At 45.9% G+C, this 14,649-nt stretch overlaps 1 protein-coding gene across 1 annotated transcript; it reads right to left on the bottom strand.

Annotated features, from left to right (window-relative positions):
• Positions 1-6,829: 6,829 nt before the first annotated feature.
• NPY (neuropeptide Y) lies at positions 6,830-14,424 on the bottom strand. The gene is made up of 4 exons (XM_081102277.1): positions 14,061-14,424; positions 12,991-13,178; positions 8,832-8,912; positions 6,830-7,026 (listed from the first exon to the last, which is right to left on the bottom strand). Exons 1-4 carry the CDS (start codon positions 14,325-14,327, stop codon positions 7,002-7,004), a joined length of 561 nt encoding a protein of 186 aa, XP_080958403.1. The 5' UTR covers positions 14,328-14,424; the 3' UTR covers positions 6,830-7,001.
• Positions 14,425-14,649: the final 225 nt, after the last annotated feature.

The raw sequence follows: 14,649 nt of genomic DNA, 5'->3' as shown, positions 1-14,649 counted from the left end.
GGAAAGCAAACTACTGGATATAGAGTTAAAAACCACACTTTTAAGGTTTTTCAAGAATTTTCTAGAAACTGCCAATAAACTTAATGAGATCTACAAGAAATCTAATGAGACCCTCGATGTTGTGATAAAGGACCACTAGAAATTAAGCATAAACTGACTGAAATAAAGAATATTATACAGACTCCCAACAGCAGACCAGAGGAGCGCAAGAATCAAGTCAACAATTTGAAATGCTAAGAAGCAAAAAACACCCAACCGGAAAAGCAAAATGAAAAAAGAATCCGAAAATACGAAGATAGTGTTAGGAGCCTCCGGGACAGCTTCAAGCATACCAACATCTGAATTATAGGGGTGCCAGAAGAAGAGAGAGAGCAAGATATTGAAAACCTATTTGAAGAAATAATGACAGAAAACTTCCCCTACCTGATGAAAGAAATAGACTTACAAGTCCAGGAAGCGCAGAGAACCCCAAACAAAAGGAATCCAAAGAGGACCACACCAAGACACATCATAATGAAAATGCCAAGAGCAAAAGACAAAGAGAAAATCTTAAAAGCAGCAAGAGAAAGAAACTCAGTTACCTACAAGGGAATACCCATACGACTGTCAGCTGATTTCTCAACAGAAACTTTGCAGGCCAGAACAAGACTACAACAACACTGTGCACAAAGACCACAAGAGGGTGCATTTTTTTTAAAAAAAAATTAAATCTTTATTGTTCAGGTTATTAAGTTTGTTCCTCTTTTTCCCCCCCATAAGTCCCCTCCACCCAGTTCCCACCCCACCCTCCTCCCTCACTCCCCATCCACTGTCCTCATCCATAGGTGCACGATTTTTGTCCAGTCTTTTCCCGGATCTCCCTCACTCCTTTCCCCCCTAAGAATAGCCAGGCCACTCCCTTTCTATGCCCCTGATTCTATTATAATCACCAGTTCGTTCTGTTCATCAGATTATTCACTTGATTCTCAGATTCACTTGTTGATAGATGCGTATTTGTTGTTCATAATTTGTATCTTTACCTTTTTCTTCTTCTTCCTCTTCTTAAAGGATACCTTTCAGCATTTCATATAATACTGGTTTGGTGGTGATGAACTCCTTTAGCTTTTCCTTATCTGTGAAGCTCTTTCTCTGACCTTCAATTCTGAATGATAGCTTTGCTGGATAAAGTAATCGTGGTTGCAGGTTCTTGGTATTCATCACTTTGAATATTTCTTGCCACTCCCTTCTGGCCTGCAAAGTTTCTGTTGAGAAATCAGCTGACAGTCTTATGGGTATTCCCTTGTAGGTAACTGAGTTTCTTTCTCTTGCTGCTTTTAAGATTTTCTCTTTGTCTTTTGCTCTTGGCATTTTCATTATGATGTGTCTTGGTGTGGTCCTCTTTGGATTCCTTTTGTTTGGGGTTCTCTGCGCTTCCTGGACTTGTAAGTCTATTTCTTTCATCAGGTAGGGGAAGTTTTCTGTCATTATTTCTTCAAATAGGTTTTCAATATCTTGCTCTCTCTCTTCTTCTGGCACCCCTATAATTCAGATGTTGGTATGCTTGAAGCTGTCCCGGAGGCTCCTTACACTATCTTCGTATTTTCAGATTCTTTTTTCATTTTGCTTTTCCGGTTGGGTGTTTTTTGCTTCTTCGCATTTCAAATCGTTGACTTGATTCTTGCACTCCTCTGGTCTGCTGTTGGGAGTCTGTATAATATTCTTTATTTCAGTCAGTTTATGCTTAATTTCTAGTGGTCCTTTATCACAACATCGAGGGTCTCATTAGATTTCTTGAGGATCTCACTATATTTATCGGCGGTCTCACCAGTCTTTTCGAGGGCCTTACTAAGTTTATCAGCGGCTTCTAGACAGTTCTTGAGAGACCTTAAAAGTGTGGTTTTGAACTCTATATCCTCCATTTCTGTCAGTTGTGTCCTGTTTGTCTCTGCATTTTTTATGCTTTCTTGGTGCACCCCCTTGTGGTCTTTGTGCGAGGTCTTGTTGTAGTTAAGCCTTGATTATTGTAGGTAATACTGGGGGGGGAGGGGGGATTTGACCTCCAGGTCAACTGGCTGTGAGAATCAGCTGTCAAAGATTTAATTAATAAAAAAAAATATGTATTGCTCTCTCCTAACTACATGTCCTCTGTCTCCTATCTCACATTCTTCATCTGGCAATAGGTGTTCCGCCCTCACTCTCCCCAGCCTGGGGTGGGGGCGCCTTCCTGGCTCCTGGAGCTCCTCATGCCCACTTCTTGTGAGGGAGGGAGGAGACAGCTCTGACCCGGTGATAGGGAATAACAGCTGTGAGCATGCTGAGTGTGAAGGGCCCACGCTGCAGCCTTGGCCCATAGAGGCTCTGTCCTCTTTCCCTGTCTCCCTCAGGATGCCAGGCCAGTGGCTGTTCTGTTTCTTGAGGCCCCACTGCACTGTGGGCGGGGATGCTCCATCAGAAGGCAACCTGCATTCACGAGTGCCCCTTCTCTTCTTCCATTTGCTGCCGCATGTGATGGGCCGGCTCTTCCTCTCCATGTGGCTGTTTGAGTAAGTGGATTTGGGAAGGTCCCCCACTGAGCTCACTAATTCCTGTCACTCACCACCAGAATGCTGATATTTTATGTTGGGGGAAGGGGATATTCTAGAGCAGTGGTTCTCAACCTTCTGGCCCTTTAAATACAGTTCCTCATGTTGTGACCCAACCATAAAATTATTTTCGTTGCTACTTCATAACTGTAATGTTGCTACTGTTATGAATCATAATGTAAATATCTGATATGCAGGATGGTCTTAAGCAACCCCTGTGAAAGGGTCATTCGACCACCAAAGGGGTCACGACCCACAGGTTGAGAACCACTGTTCTAGAGTCTTGGGCCTCAGCCAGGTGCCCTGATTCAGCTTAGGGCAGCCCTGAATCTGAATCATCAGATACTTGCCCATTTGGAATTTTGTTCTCCATTTGGCAACTGATTCTCAAAACTACAGCTCCTTTGTCAGAAAACTGCAAAGGGGAGCATGATGAGTAGGACGGAAGAACCTAGCTATATCCAAACCTCTAACCCTCTCATCTTAGCACTTCTAAGAATGCACTGTAATTATCTGTTTCCCTCATTAGACAGTAAATTGCCTGAGATACTATTATTGATCTTTATATCCCCAGCGCTTAGTACAATGCCCAATATATATAAGGTGCTCAAAAATGTTAAGTGAATGAATGGACAGATGGATGAGTTTGGCCATTCTGGGCCTACTTCATCAATCTAACCCCTGGCTATTCTGCCCCTGCTCCTGTCATTTCCTACATGAGTTGCAGCTGTCCCACCTCTGAGTTTAGCCCAGCTGGTCACCTTACATAGAGTGTCCTCATTCCAGCTCAACATTCATCTTCTCCATTACGCCCTTTCCAAGCTGGTTCTGGACACTCGTTCCCCTTTCTAAATGCTTCTTGTTTAGCACTTTGTTATTCTCTAATTTGTTTTAAGTGTGCCAGAGTTATACTCTTAACTGGATTCTATGTCACCTGGTCCTGACTTACTTCTTCTGTGAGATAGCATCAGGCAGGGTAGAGTTTGTAACTAGAGGAGCCTCTGCCTGGACCCCTAACCTGAGTAAGGTAGAAAGTCACATAGTTTCCCTGGGCCTCAGTTTCCTTATATGTGAAAATCGGCAGAATAATTATCTGTTTGAATGTGTCATGGCATTGTAAAGATAAACATAAAAATGTAACAGCATCTGCAAAAAAGTTATGAATAATTTATACTTAATAGAGTTTGGATGAGAGAGCTTAATAATGCTTATAGAGTTGTGCTGTTTATAGACTATCTAATCTAATAAAAGAGAAACATTCAAATTGACCGTACCTTCACTACGCCCCCAAGCCACGCCTAACAGTCAATCAGAGCGACTATATGCAAATAATCCAACCAAGATGGCGGCCCTCAGCCACAGAGCTGGAGCAAGCAGGAGGCTTGGTTGCCCCGGTGATGGAGGAAGCCAAGCTTCCCACCTGCCTTGCTGGCTCTGGCCTCCACTGAAGGCAACAAAGTTTCAATTATAGAAGGTAAATAAACCCCAGATACCTGCTTCCAGCAAACCTCCACTGGCAGCTTAGGTGGCTGGGGCCGTGGCCAGCCTACAAACAGCCATTTGCCCCTCACCCAGGCTGGACAGGCACCCCAGGGGGGGCCACCACCCTGAAGGGGGTGTGACCAGCCTGCAAACAGCCATCAGCCCCTCACACCCCAGCAGGACTACCCTCCCTGAAGGGGGTGTGGCCAGCCTGAAAATGGCCCTCAGCCCCTCACCCAGGATGGCCAGGCACCCCAGCGGGACCCCTACCCTGATCCGGGACATCCTTCAGGGCAAACCAGCCGGCCCCCACCCATGCACCAGGCCTCTATCCTATATAATAAAAGGGTAATATGCAAACTGACCCTAACAGCAGAACGACTGGGAATGACTGGTCACTATGACACACACTGACCACCAGGGGGCAGACGCTCAATGCAGGAGCTGTCCCCTGGTGGTCAGTGCGCTCCCACAGGGGGAACTCTGCTCAGTCACAAGCCAGGCTGATGGCCGCCAGTACAGCGGTGGTAGTGGGAGCCTCTCAGCAGTGCTAAGGATGTCTGACTCTATCTTAGGCCTGCTCCCCACTGGCAAGCATCCCCCAAGGACTCCCAGGCTGCCAGAGGGATGTCTGACTGCCAGCTTAGGCCCAATCCCCTGGGGAGCAGGCCTAAGCCAGCAGGTAGTTATCCCCTGAGGGGTCCCAGAATGCAAGAGGGCACAGGCCAGGCTGAGGGACCCCCTTGAGTGCACAAATTTTTGTGCACCGGGCCTCTAGTGTGTATGTATGTGTGTGTGTGTGTGTGTGTGTGTGTGTGTGTGTGTGTATGGCTAATATGCTAAGTGTCCGATCAGTTGCTATGTTGCTATGATGCACACTGACCACCAGGGGGCAGACATTCAACAAAGGAGCTGCCGAGCTGCAGTGACTTGGCAGTGGTGGTTCTCGGGCGATGCACCCTAAAACCTTCGGCTGTGGGTTATGTTGTTGCTGGGGCACTGTTGCCCCAAATCTGGTTTACTGCACATTTGCGTTTGTGTTCCACACCCTGTATGACAGCAACTTTCCAGAGTGCCCTCTCGCATTCTGGGACCCCTCAGGGGATGTCGAAGAGCCAGTTTCGGCCTGATCCCCACAGGCCAGGCCAAGGGACCCCACCTGCCAGAGGGACCCCCTCACTCCACAGACATCCTTTAAGCCATGGCACTACCGCAGGTGCTGCTGGCCAGGGAGGGACTGCGGGAGGTTGGCTCCAGGGCATGTCTGGCACATCTCGCTCAGTCCCGCCCCTCCGGCCACCTTCTAATTAATTTCCTTTCAATGTGCACAAATCCGTGTACCAGGTCACTAGTCTCATTAAATGAAGCTGGAGTTGTTTTCACTGTCACTGAAGTGAGGATTATCATTTGCAATGACAGGTGGGTGATCTGGTGTCATTTATGCCTATTCCAGAGAGGATCAGCAGGCTGAAAATATTTGAGTACTACTACTAGGGATCCTGTTGGAATGCAGTGTTGCCACTTGAGCCTGCTTCCTGGTCTATCAACAATGGTCTTCTCACTGTGTCCTATGTGATAGTAGGGACAAGGGAACACTCTGGAGTCCCTTTCTATATGGGTATTAATCCTATTCATGTGTGCTCATGTTCTAATCACCCCCAAAGAGCCCACCTCGAAATACCATCGCACTGGGGATTAGGATCTCAACATATGGATGTGGAGGGACACAACCTTCCATTTGTAGCAAGGGATTTGTAACCCAGCACAGTGATCATCAAGAACATCATCCTTAGCCACTTCCCTACTCTTGCTTACTTATAATATCGTAACTTGAATTTTAATCCCAGTATAGACATGTGGAAAGTTGGGCAGGATTTACTACTCCCATTCCACAAGTGAGGACTCAGAAGTTGAGAGAAGATGAAGGTCAGAGAACCTGGAAGCCACTGATCAGCACCACAGAGCTCACCTGGTGTGAAGGGTTAGTCCTCTTTCTCGCATGATGAGGTGAAGAGGGGAGAGTTATACGTACAATGTAGACTGTTTAATGTTTAGCCTTTCAGGCATTTAGATGTAGTGGAAAAGTCCCATTTTTTTTTATTTAAAAATTACATGTAAGAATCTAATAACAATGATTTAAAACTAAGCTCATACAAATAGGTACATGAAGGAAGAGGTTTAATAACCTTTAGCTAAATTGATTAACATACCCCATGTTGTGTGAAAACATAATCATCCAACTCAAGTGTATTTCTGCTTATGACTCAAATTCCAAGAGTAGTAGCCTAAGGAACTATGTATACCTGAGCTGTCTAACATGGTAACTGCTAGAAACAAGTGGCTATTTAAAGTTCAATAACATTTAAAACTCAGCTCCTTATTTGCATGAGCTACATTCAAATGCTCAAAAGCCACAGGTGGCTAGTGGCTACCACATTAAACAGGGGAGACAGAAGATGTTTTTCAGAAAATGCTATTAGACAGCAATCCTGTGTGTGGACAGCACAGGCCAATGAAGTTAACAAGGGGCCCATGTGCATGGCAGGAGCTCATCAAATTGCTCCAAACTAGCATTCCCCTGCCCAGTGTTTCCAAATACTTCCGTTACACACACACAGCTAAGGCTTGGCCATCACAAGTCATCATATCTTTATATTTTCCATAGCCACGGCCTTAATATTGGTGAAACGAGCCTTGAATTTGCTACTTGAGGGAGACTGATTTCATGAATAACTTAAAGCTCACTGTCGCAACACCAGATTTTTCATTGAGCAGCACACACTTTTGAATGCATGTTACTTTATTGAAACGCACATATATACAACGATGACAGAGGAGAGCTCTGCAGAGTGGAGCACAGGGGCTGCTTGCAATGGGAGGACAGGCAGACTCTAGCTTAACAGAATGAAATTGGGGTTGGAAAATAGGCAAAGCCCGGAGAACAAGTTTCCTCTCCCATCACCACATAGAGCGGTCTTCCAGCCTGTCAACAGAAGAAGCAGAGCGTGTGAGAGAAGCTCCCCAGCTTCCTGGGGGGCTGGCAAGAGCGAGACATTCCGTTCTGAACTGAAAGATGGTCAGAAACTGTGGAAAGGGCTCCCACTGGCATTCCATGTGGATTATCAGAGCGGGAGACAGTGGCGCAATGTGCACAGACCCAGCTGAGTAGCTTTCACTCGTGGCCATGGGAGTCTCGGGTAAATCTCAGAGGGACTATTTAAAAGGCTCTGTGTTTATCAAAGAACCCTGCAGTATTTCTGAAGATCAAAACTACAGGAGCCACACGAAACTGTAACAAGAAAGTTATTGTTGCTCAACTCTGAATATGCTTCCTTTGCTTCCCTTCAAGGCTTTTTATGTAGTTGGATGCTGTGTATTTGGACTATAAAGAACCCTTTTTAATAAAATAGCATCCACAGGCAACATCAAGGCTGTCAGGTTTTGTTTCCTTCTAACTGCACTTGACTGTGGCTGTCAATCGGGGTGCAGTTAACGTTATTTCATGCCCTAACTGTGCAACTTCAGGCCACAAAACAAAGTAGGTCCGGATGCTTCTTTTCTTATCCTAAGTAGACGGAGTATAGCTTACCCTAAGCTTTTACCACAGCAAACACCACAGGATGTCCATGAAACATGGAAAAGCATTTATTGATTAGCATGCAAAAGCAATCCTTATGAATTTTCCATTTGTTTCCCTTGCGTTTGTTATTGAAATATGGCCGGTACCCCCAGGGACATGAGCACTGCAACTTTATTCCAGCCCAAATGGTTGTTTCCCTCGGAGAAAACAAACCTGACATCTCTGGAATTGCACCTTCACCCTGGCTGGCCATTGCACAAGGGAACAGAGGAAGGGCTGGAGGGCAGGTCATCTGCTCTAACCTCCCAGGGGAACCCCAATGAAGAGGGAATCGCCAGTCACACTCACTGAGCAAGTGTTCTAGTGACCTCTTCTGGGGAACTTGGTTCTTGCCGTTGTTGAGCTCTGGGTTTAAGGCAGACAAGCTACCACAGAAACAGATGAGCTCTATGCCATGTGATCTAACTGGGCGTAGAGGCAAGAGACAGCGGATGAAAACCAAGGGGGACCGGGCTTCCTTTTAGCAGAACTCCTTGTCCAGGGGCACCAGAGGGTCCTGGCCCCATGTTTGACCCTTAGGTATTGGTGTGCATCTCTTCCCAAAATAGTCCACCCTCCAAGAAAGTCCCAAGGCCACAATCCCCTAAGAATAATACATTGTTCAGCATTCATTCATTGAATGCAATAAATTACTATGTGACATCAGTTGAACTAAAATATGTTAAAAAGTAAATGAGCTCTCTGTAATTTATCTACAGTTTCATGTAAAACCAGAAAGATTGGAATAAGACTCATGAAGGACATGTTCTCGGATATCCAGACACTCCTCATAGTATATAAAAAACAAAGATTATGCCAGCCAAAATTGGATGATTGGTCATTTAAATGTAGAGATGGGGACTCATTCATGCTCCCCCAATTCTAACCCAATAGAAATTCTCCATGGAGTAATTTCTGCAGTAAAATTCACTTATAAAGTTTTCCAAGGAAATAATAATTTGCCAAATAATTTGCAGTAGGAAATATTACCCCACAGTTTAGAGATTGACAAATGACTACATGAAAAGAAAGGTCCTTCCCACCTTCTTCCCCATCCCCATTTCTCTCCAAATCCTACCTGGTCTGGAAGACTCCGTTCCAAAGCTTCCTCCCCAAGCAGCCCTCTCTGGTTTCCCTCCCCCACAGTCCTCACACTAGCCTTTCCATACCTAGTTCGAGGAACATTTTCTGTGCTTTCACTCAGCAAGAGGTCTGAAATCAGTGTCTCCGGGCTGGATCGTTTCCCATATCTAACAACAACAACAAAAATTCTTTAAAGCAAGTTTTGAATATTCATAAAAATATTTAGAAAAAAAGAAGATGGTCTTCCATTTGGGTTATCAAATCTAAAACTGATTTTCAGTTAATTATCTGCTAACAGTAACTTAGGTGCACAAAGCACACATTATTATCAAAAACATCATGCCCTGGTGGGTGGCTCAGCTGGTTGGAGCATTGTCCCATACACAAAAGGTGGCAGGGCACATACCCTAGTTTCAGGTTCAATCCCCAGTTGGGGCTCATGTGGGAGGCAACTGATTGATGTTTCTCTTACATTCATGTTTTTTTTTCTCTTTCTCTCTCCCTCCCTCCCTCTCTCTAAAATTGATTAAAAAGTAAAAAATAAAAAAACATCATAAATATGACTTCAAATTAAATATGTATATAATTTTTACATACTTAAATAACAGCAGATTATTTAAGCCCAACCAAAATTCCAAATTCTTGTCTTTTTATACCACAAATAATGTATGTGTAGATATATTTATAACTAGGTGATAGGAAATAAAAGTACATCAAAGTATGATTTTAATGTTTCCATAATTAGTTAATTGGCTATAGTTCGAATGATATACAGCAGTTTAAATCTTAAAGAGACTAGATGATATTTAAGAAACATCTCTAACAACAAAATTGGTGACTAAAGTTCTAGACCCACCTGTGTCTTTTAATCTTAGTTTTTTTCATTTGTAAAAACAAAATTATAACATACTTAAATCAGACTCTGTGAAAATGCAGTGTGTCACAATGCTTTGAAAGTGACAAAGTGATACACAAATGCAAACTGCTGCTGCTGAAATCCACACTTTCTTAATGATAGCAATAGAACCTGGGTTCTATATTTTCCTTATTTATTTGGGGTACCACAAGCTAAAAGCCTTCTCTCATGCTGTGATTTTTTTGTTTTGTTTTGTCTCAAGTAGTCATATAGTTTTTATTTTATTGTTTGAAGTATTACAAATAGTAGCACGTCTCCTTTTTTTCCCCCCATTGACATCCCCTGCCCTTGCCTCCCCTACCTCCCCACATGCCCTCACCCCCCTCTGCACCCTCCCCCCCAGTGTCTTGCGTCCATTGGTTATGCTTATATGCCATGCTGTGATTTTAATCTGCCCTGTAAGAATAAAGGAACCCTACTGGTCCGTAGAAATGTTTCTGGTCTTTTTCTCCTGTTGCAGGATATGAATAGGACAATATCTGAATGCAAGGCTATGCTTTCCTGTCAGGATGGCATACATTACTTTCTCCAGGTGAGTGAGTAAGTGGATCCATGCGTCTCTCTCTCTCTCTCTCTCTCTCTCTCTCTCTCTCTCTCTCTCTCTCTCTCTCTCTCTCTCCTAACAAATCTACAGTACTAAATTGCATTTTTTTAAAGCGGCTGTTTGCCCCTTTTTCAAAAAAAGCACTGGACACCAACAGCCACTTTTTTTTTCCCGCAAATGAGAGATTAGCCTGGCTGGATTGATTAGCTAGGAGAAAAAACTGAGGAACAGAGCTGTCAGAAGGCATATTCTGACTGCCTATCAAGCACAATTAAACTAAGTTTGGGGGGAAATCTTCCTATTATTGCTCCTTTTCTGGGACCCAAGGGAAGAAAAAAACAAGCAGATGCCCCTGTCCCCATCATTTGTAAGGTTTCCTCAAAGATTTCCTGGAGCTGTCTTATCAGACTTGAGGCTGCTGCTTATACTTGTGTATTCTGTCCATCAGTTGATTTTACTAATCTTAAAACTCTTGGGCAACCTTCACTCATTTATCTTCATCATGCTCCAGTGAATGAAAGAACTGGCCGATATTTTCTCCAATTTACCAGGTAAAGAAACTATATCTATAATAGCAGGATTTGCACAGGACAGCACTGTTCACTGTTCTTCCTTCTCTAATTTATTCTGGATTATCCTTTTTCTCTACAATGCTTTAATTTTCAAAGGTATAGATTCTGTAGAGGGGGGAAAATCCCAATCCTGGCTGCACATGAGAGAGCTTTTAAAATTGCTCTGAAGTCCAAGATCCACCCTTACCCCCAGGTTCTGACTGAACTGGACAGGAGTGCAGCCTAACAGCAGCATATTGTTTAAATTTCTCAGATGACTGCAAGGTGTCACCAGGGTGGAGAAACACTTATCTAGGACTGGGTTCCTCAACCACAGCACTATGGACATTTGGGGCTGGCTAATTCCTAGTGGAAGGGGGCTGTCCTAGGCAGAGTAGGGTGTTCAGCAGCATCCCTGGCCCCTACCCACTAAGTGCCAGTAGCACCACCCCTCACTGTGATAATAAGAAATGTCTCCAGACATTGCCAAATATCATGGGAGCAAAAACCAGCCTGAGGTGAGAACCACTGATCTAACAAGATGTGGATCTACCATGCTCTAGAAAAAAAATAATGCAGCTTTGCTGATGGTGGTGACAACATCCAAGGAAAATGAGTAAGAGGGCTCCAATTTCATCACCCCTAAAAAGATTCCATGAAATGTTCTTAGTAAAATGGAGATAAATATACTCACTCCAAAGCTCTGAGGTAAAGACTGAACAAAGTAAGTCCTAGGAAAACATTTTGAAATGCTAAACCTTTATACCGTATAATGATAAAGCTTTATAGCAACTGTCTTTTCAAAACTAAGTTCTCCTGGGTGTTATAAATGACAAACTAAAGAACTAATAAGGGTTTTCTTAGAAAAGAACAATATCATTTTTATTTGTACAAGTTCTTTTCTCTGGTCTGTAAGATAGCATAAGCAAGAACTAAAAGCAATTAACTTTCTGAGAAGTCTATTAGGATATAAAACTCTGTTGCCTTTCACTAATTAACATTATCAGTCTTCAAGGACCATAAGCCAATACTACTTAATTCTGGTACTCTCATGTATTTCTGATTCTATGTAAATTGGGATCTTTTAGAAAACTGCTCAGGATGAAACAGCTTTTTGATGAAACATAAAAAAGAAACTTCATTTAAGAAATAGAAATTCTCCCCTCTTTGCATCCATTCCAACTATTCCCTGACTTGTACACAGCAAAAATATGATAAAAACAAAAACAACACTTTATAAAACATAATTTAAATATATTAAATAGCATTAGTGCTTTTAAAGGGTTCATTGTTTTTTAGCTTATTAAGGTCATTTGATCTTGAGAATTAAAATAATAAAATATTGAATGATTCAGAACTAAGATGAACCAATTTTAGAAACATTTTAAATCCTAGATTATCTGTAAAATTATTTGGATTTGAATTTTTGCTTAATATTTGACATTGAGAGTGAAAATGTGGGATTTCATTTCAGCTTCCTGGGGGTTCGGCATGAGGTTTACAATTTCCTGAATTCCATGCAATCTCTGGAATCACCCCAGAGTGACTAGACCAATAAGCTTCTACCTAAAAAAGCACCCAGCAGACACTTTCTTTTCAGGACTCACCTGCTATAAAATGGGCAAACGTCTGTATTTTAGATAACTTGTTTTCTGCTAAATCTCTATTTATTTGGACCAGAATTTTCAAGTAAAGGTCTGAGACACACACAGTACAGAAGAGAAGAAAATAGCTCTATTTGTCTTTTCCTAAACACTGTCACTCCATTTGCTCTGGGCAGACTGGAAAACCTGGCAATGTCTTTATCAACCAGCTCTTTCCTCCTTGGGTTTTGTTGTTATTTTTCCTGGACCACCCTGCCCTCTGGCTTCCCTGCAGCCATTGGGGGAGGGGAGCACTGCCCACCCTTTCACCTGGTACTTACCCTTCCTGGTTCCAAAACAGTACCCCCACTGCTCTAAGAACAAAAAAGGCAAGGGGATGATGGGTAGGAGGGGATGCCAGCCACACAGTGCGGAGAACCTGATTCTGGGGATGGGGACTTTGTGACTAACTGCAGAGGGAAAATACTCAGTGCCTTGTACAAACATTCCCTGAGAGTTGACCGTCCTGATTTGGTCCTGCCCTGGGATACAGCGAAGGAGAAGAAATGGTCCCTGTCCTCTCGGAGACCCCAGGACCCTGGGTAAGCAGGACAGGAGGCTCCTGGAGGAGGTCCCTCGCGGCCCACCCACCTCTGCCTGGTGATGAGGTTGATGTAGTGTCGCAGCGCAGAGTAGTATCTGGCCAGCTCCTCCGCAGACGCGTTCTCCCCGGGCTTCTCGGGCTTGGAGGGGTACGCCTCGGTCAGCGCGCCCAGGCACACGAGCAGGAACAGGGCGAGCGCCAGGCGGGACAGCCCCAGTCGCTTGCTCCCCAGCATCTGAGGGCATCAAAGGTGCAGGGAAAGGGGTGGGGGGTTTAAAGGACACATGCCACACCCAACCCCCCTCGCTTCCCAGAGCCTGTTCCCCTGCTAACACCCAGGACCCCCGAAACGAGCTAGACCCCGGCGATACAGAGGTGGGCGAGTGTGGCCAGCCCCGCCCGGCTTAGGGTACAATCTGCGCACCCCTCCACTCCACTTGGAAACTCCGTGCGACTTTGGTCCAAGTCACAGGCGGAGAGTGGTGTAGTTGGAGGCACCAGTTTAGACCCTGTAATTAGTTAAGTTCCCCCTGCTGCGTAAAGGGACATCACTCTCCTATCCTCCTTCCCCAAACCCTGTCCGGGAGGAAAGTTTCTTCCTGAGACTTCTGGTCTGCGTCTGCAGGCGCCGGGGAGACGGCTGAGACCACTCCGGGTGGCCATTTGGGGGAGAGAGGAGAGAACTGCGCCCGGGCCAGTGGGTCTCAGGTCGGATCCCAGGCTGGACGTGCTGCGTCCAGGATACAGGATTCTTCACTCAGGGGCGCTGCCTGGGAAACCTCCCTGCAGGCTGAGACCCCAGGAAACCGCCACCTGGGGTTTGAGGGGGGGGGGCGAGTTCTCCCTCCACTTCCTCCGAAAGGCAACCCAGAGGACCACCCAGCCGGGAGGAGAGGGGCTGGGATAAGGGCGGCTGTAGGATCAGAGGGGACCAGGAGGGCAGGTGGAATCAAGTGGCTGGGGCGGCTGGAGCATGTAGGGGCGGGAAAGCACCCCACAAGTCCAGCAGGGGCTGGGGAGTGGGGCGCGGCCCTCCCAGCGCCCCAGGCTCCGCAGAGGGTGGGACAGGGTCCCGCACCGAACCCCTGGGCTCCCGTCCAGGCCCGAGGGCACTCACGGTGACGGCGGTGGCGGGCGGGCGGGCGTGGCGGGGCAGCGAGTACTCTGCTGTCCTGTCCGGAGCACCTCTCCCTGGTGTGAGAGCCGGTGATGGGGTGTCGTGAGCGGGTTGTAGCAGGGCTTTTATGGAGCTCCCGCAGCGACAGGAGGGGCCTCGGGCAATCACGCTCCAGTGACTCCCACCCTCCACTTCCCGCCTGGAGGCGGCGGCGGGGGAGGGGTTGGGACCGCTGCAGCTAGAGTGTCTGCGGGGAGCCACCCACATCACACCCCAACTCGCCAGGCCAGACCCTGCCCGGCGGTAGGGGGCCGGCACCACGTGAGGGAGCGAGGCGGGCACTCCCCAGTGCTGGACAGCGCCAAAGCCTAGTCCCTGCCCTCCAGCGGCGCCCAAACGCCCGGCTAGTCCTGCCAGAGACAGGAGCAGCCCAGCTCATCTTTGTCGCCTGTCACCAGGATCACCAACTCGCTTGGCTCCAGGGTAGGGGGTTCCTGCACTCTCTACTCAGTGGAGCATCTCCACGACCCAAGCGCACCCACACAACTCTGGTGTGGGGTCAGGCAGACAACTTGGCGCGCACATTTCC

The sequence above is a fragment of the Myotis nattereri genome, assembly GCF_964212035.1.
Source record: "Myotis nattereri genome assembly, chromosome: 11".
NCBI lineage: Eukaryota > Metazoa > Chordata > Mammalia > Chiroptera > Vespertilionidae > Myotis > Myotis nattereri.
This window is presented reverse-complemented; position numbering and strand designations above follow the sequence as displayed.

Excerpts from the sequence above, each read along its gene's own strand:
- NPY (XM_081102277.1), bottom strand. The coding sequence starts at position 14,327 with ATGTGGGTGGCTCCCCGCAGACACTCTAGCTGCAGCGGTCCCAACCCC. Across the intron at positions 13,179-14,060 it reads CGCCCGCCACCGCCGTCACC|ATGCTGGGGAGCAAGCGACT; the intron begins GTGAGTGCCCTC and ends TGATGCCCTCAG. Across the intron at positions 7,027-8,831 it reads GAAAATGTTCCTCGAACTAG|GCTGGAAGACCGCTCTATGT; the intron begins GTATGGAAAGGC and ends TTCTGTTGACAG.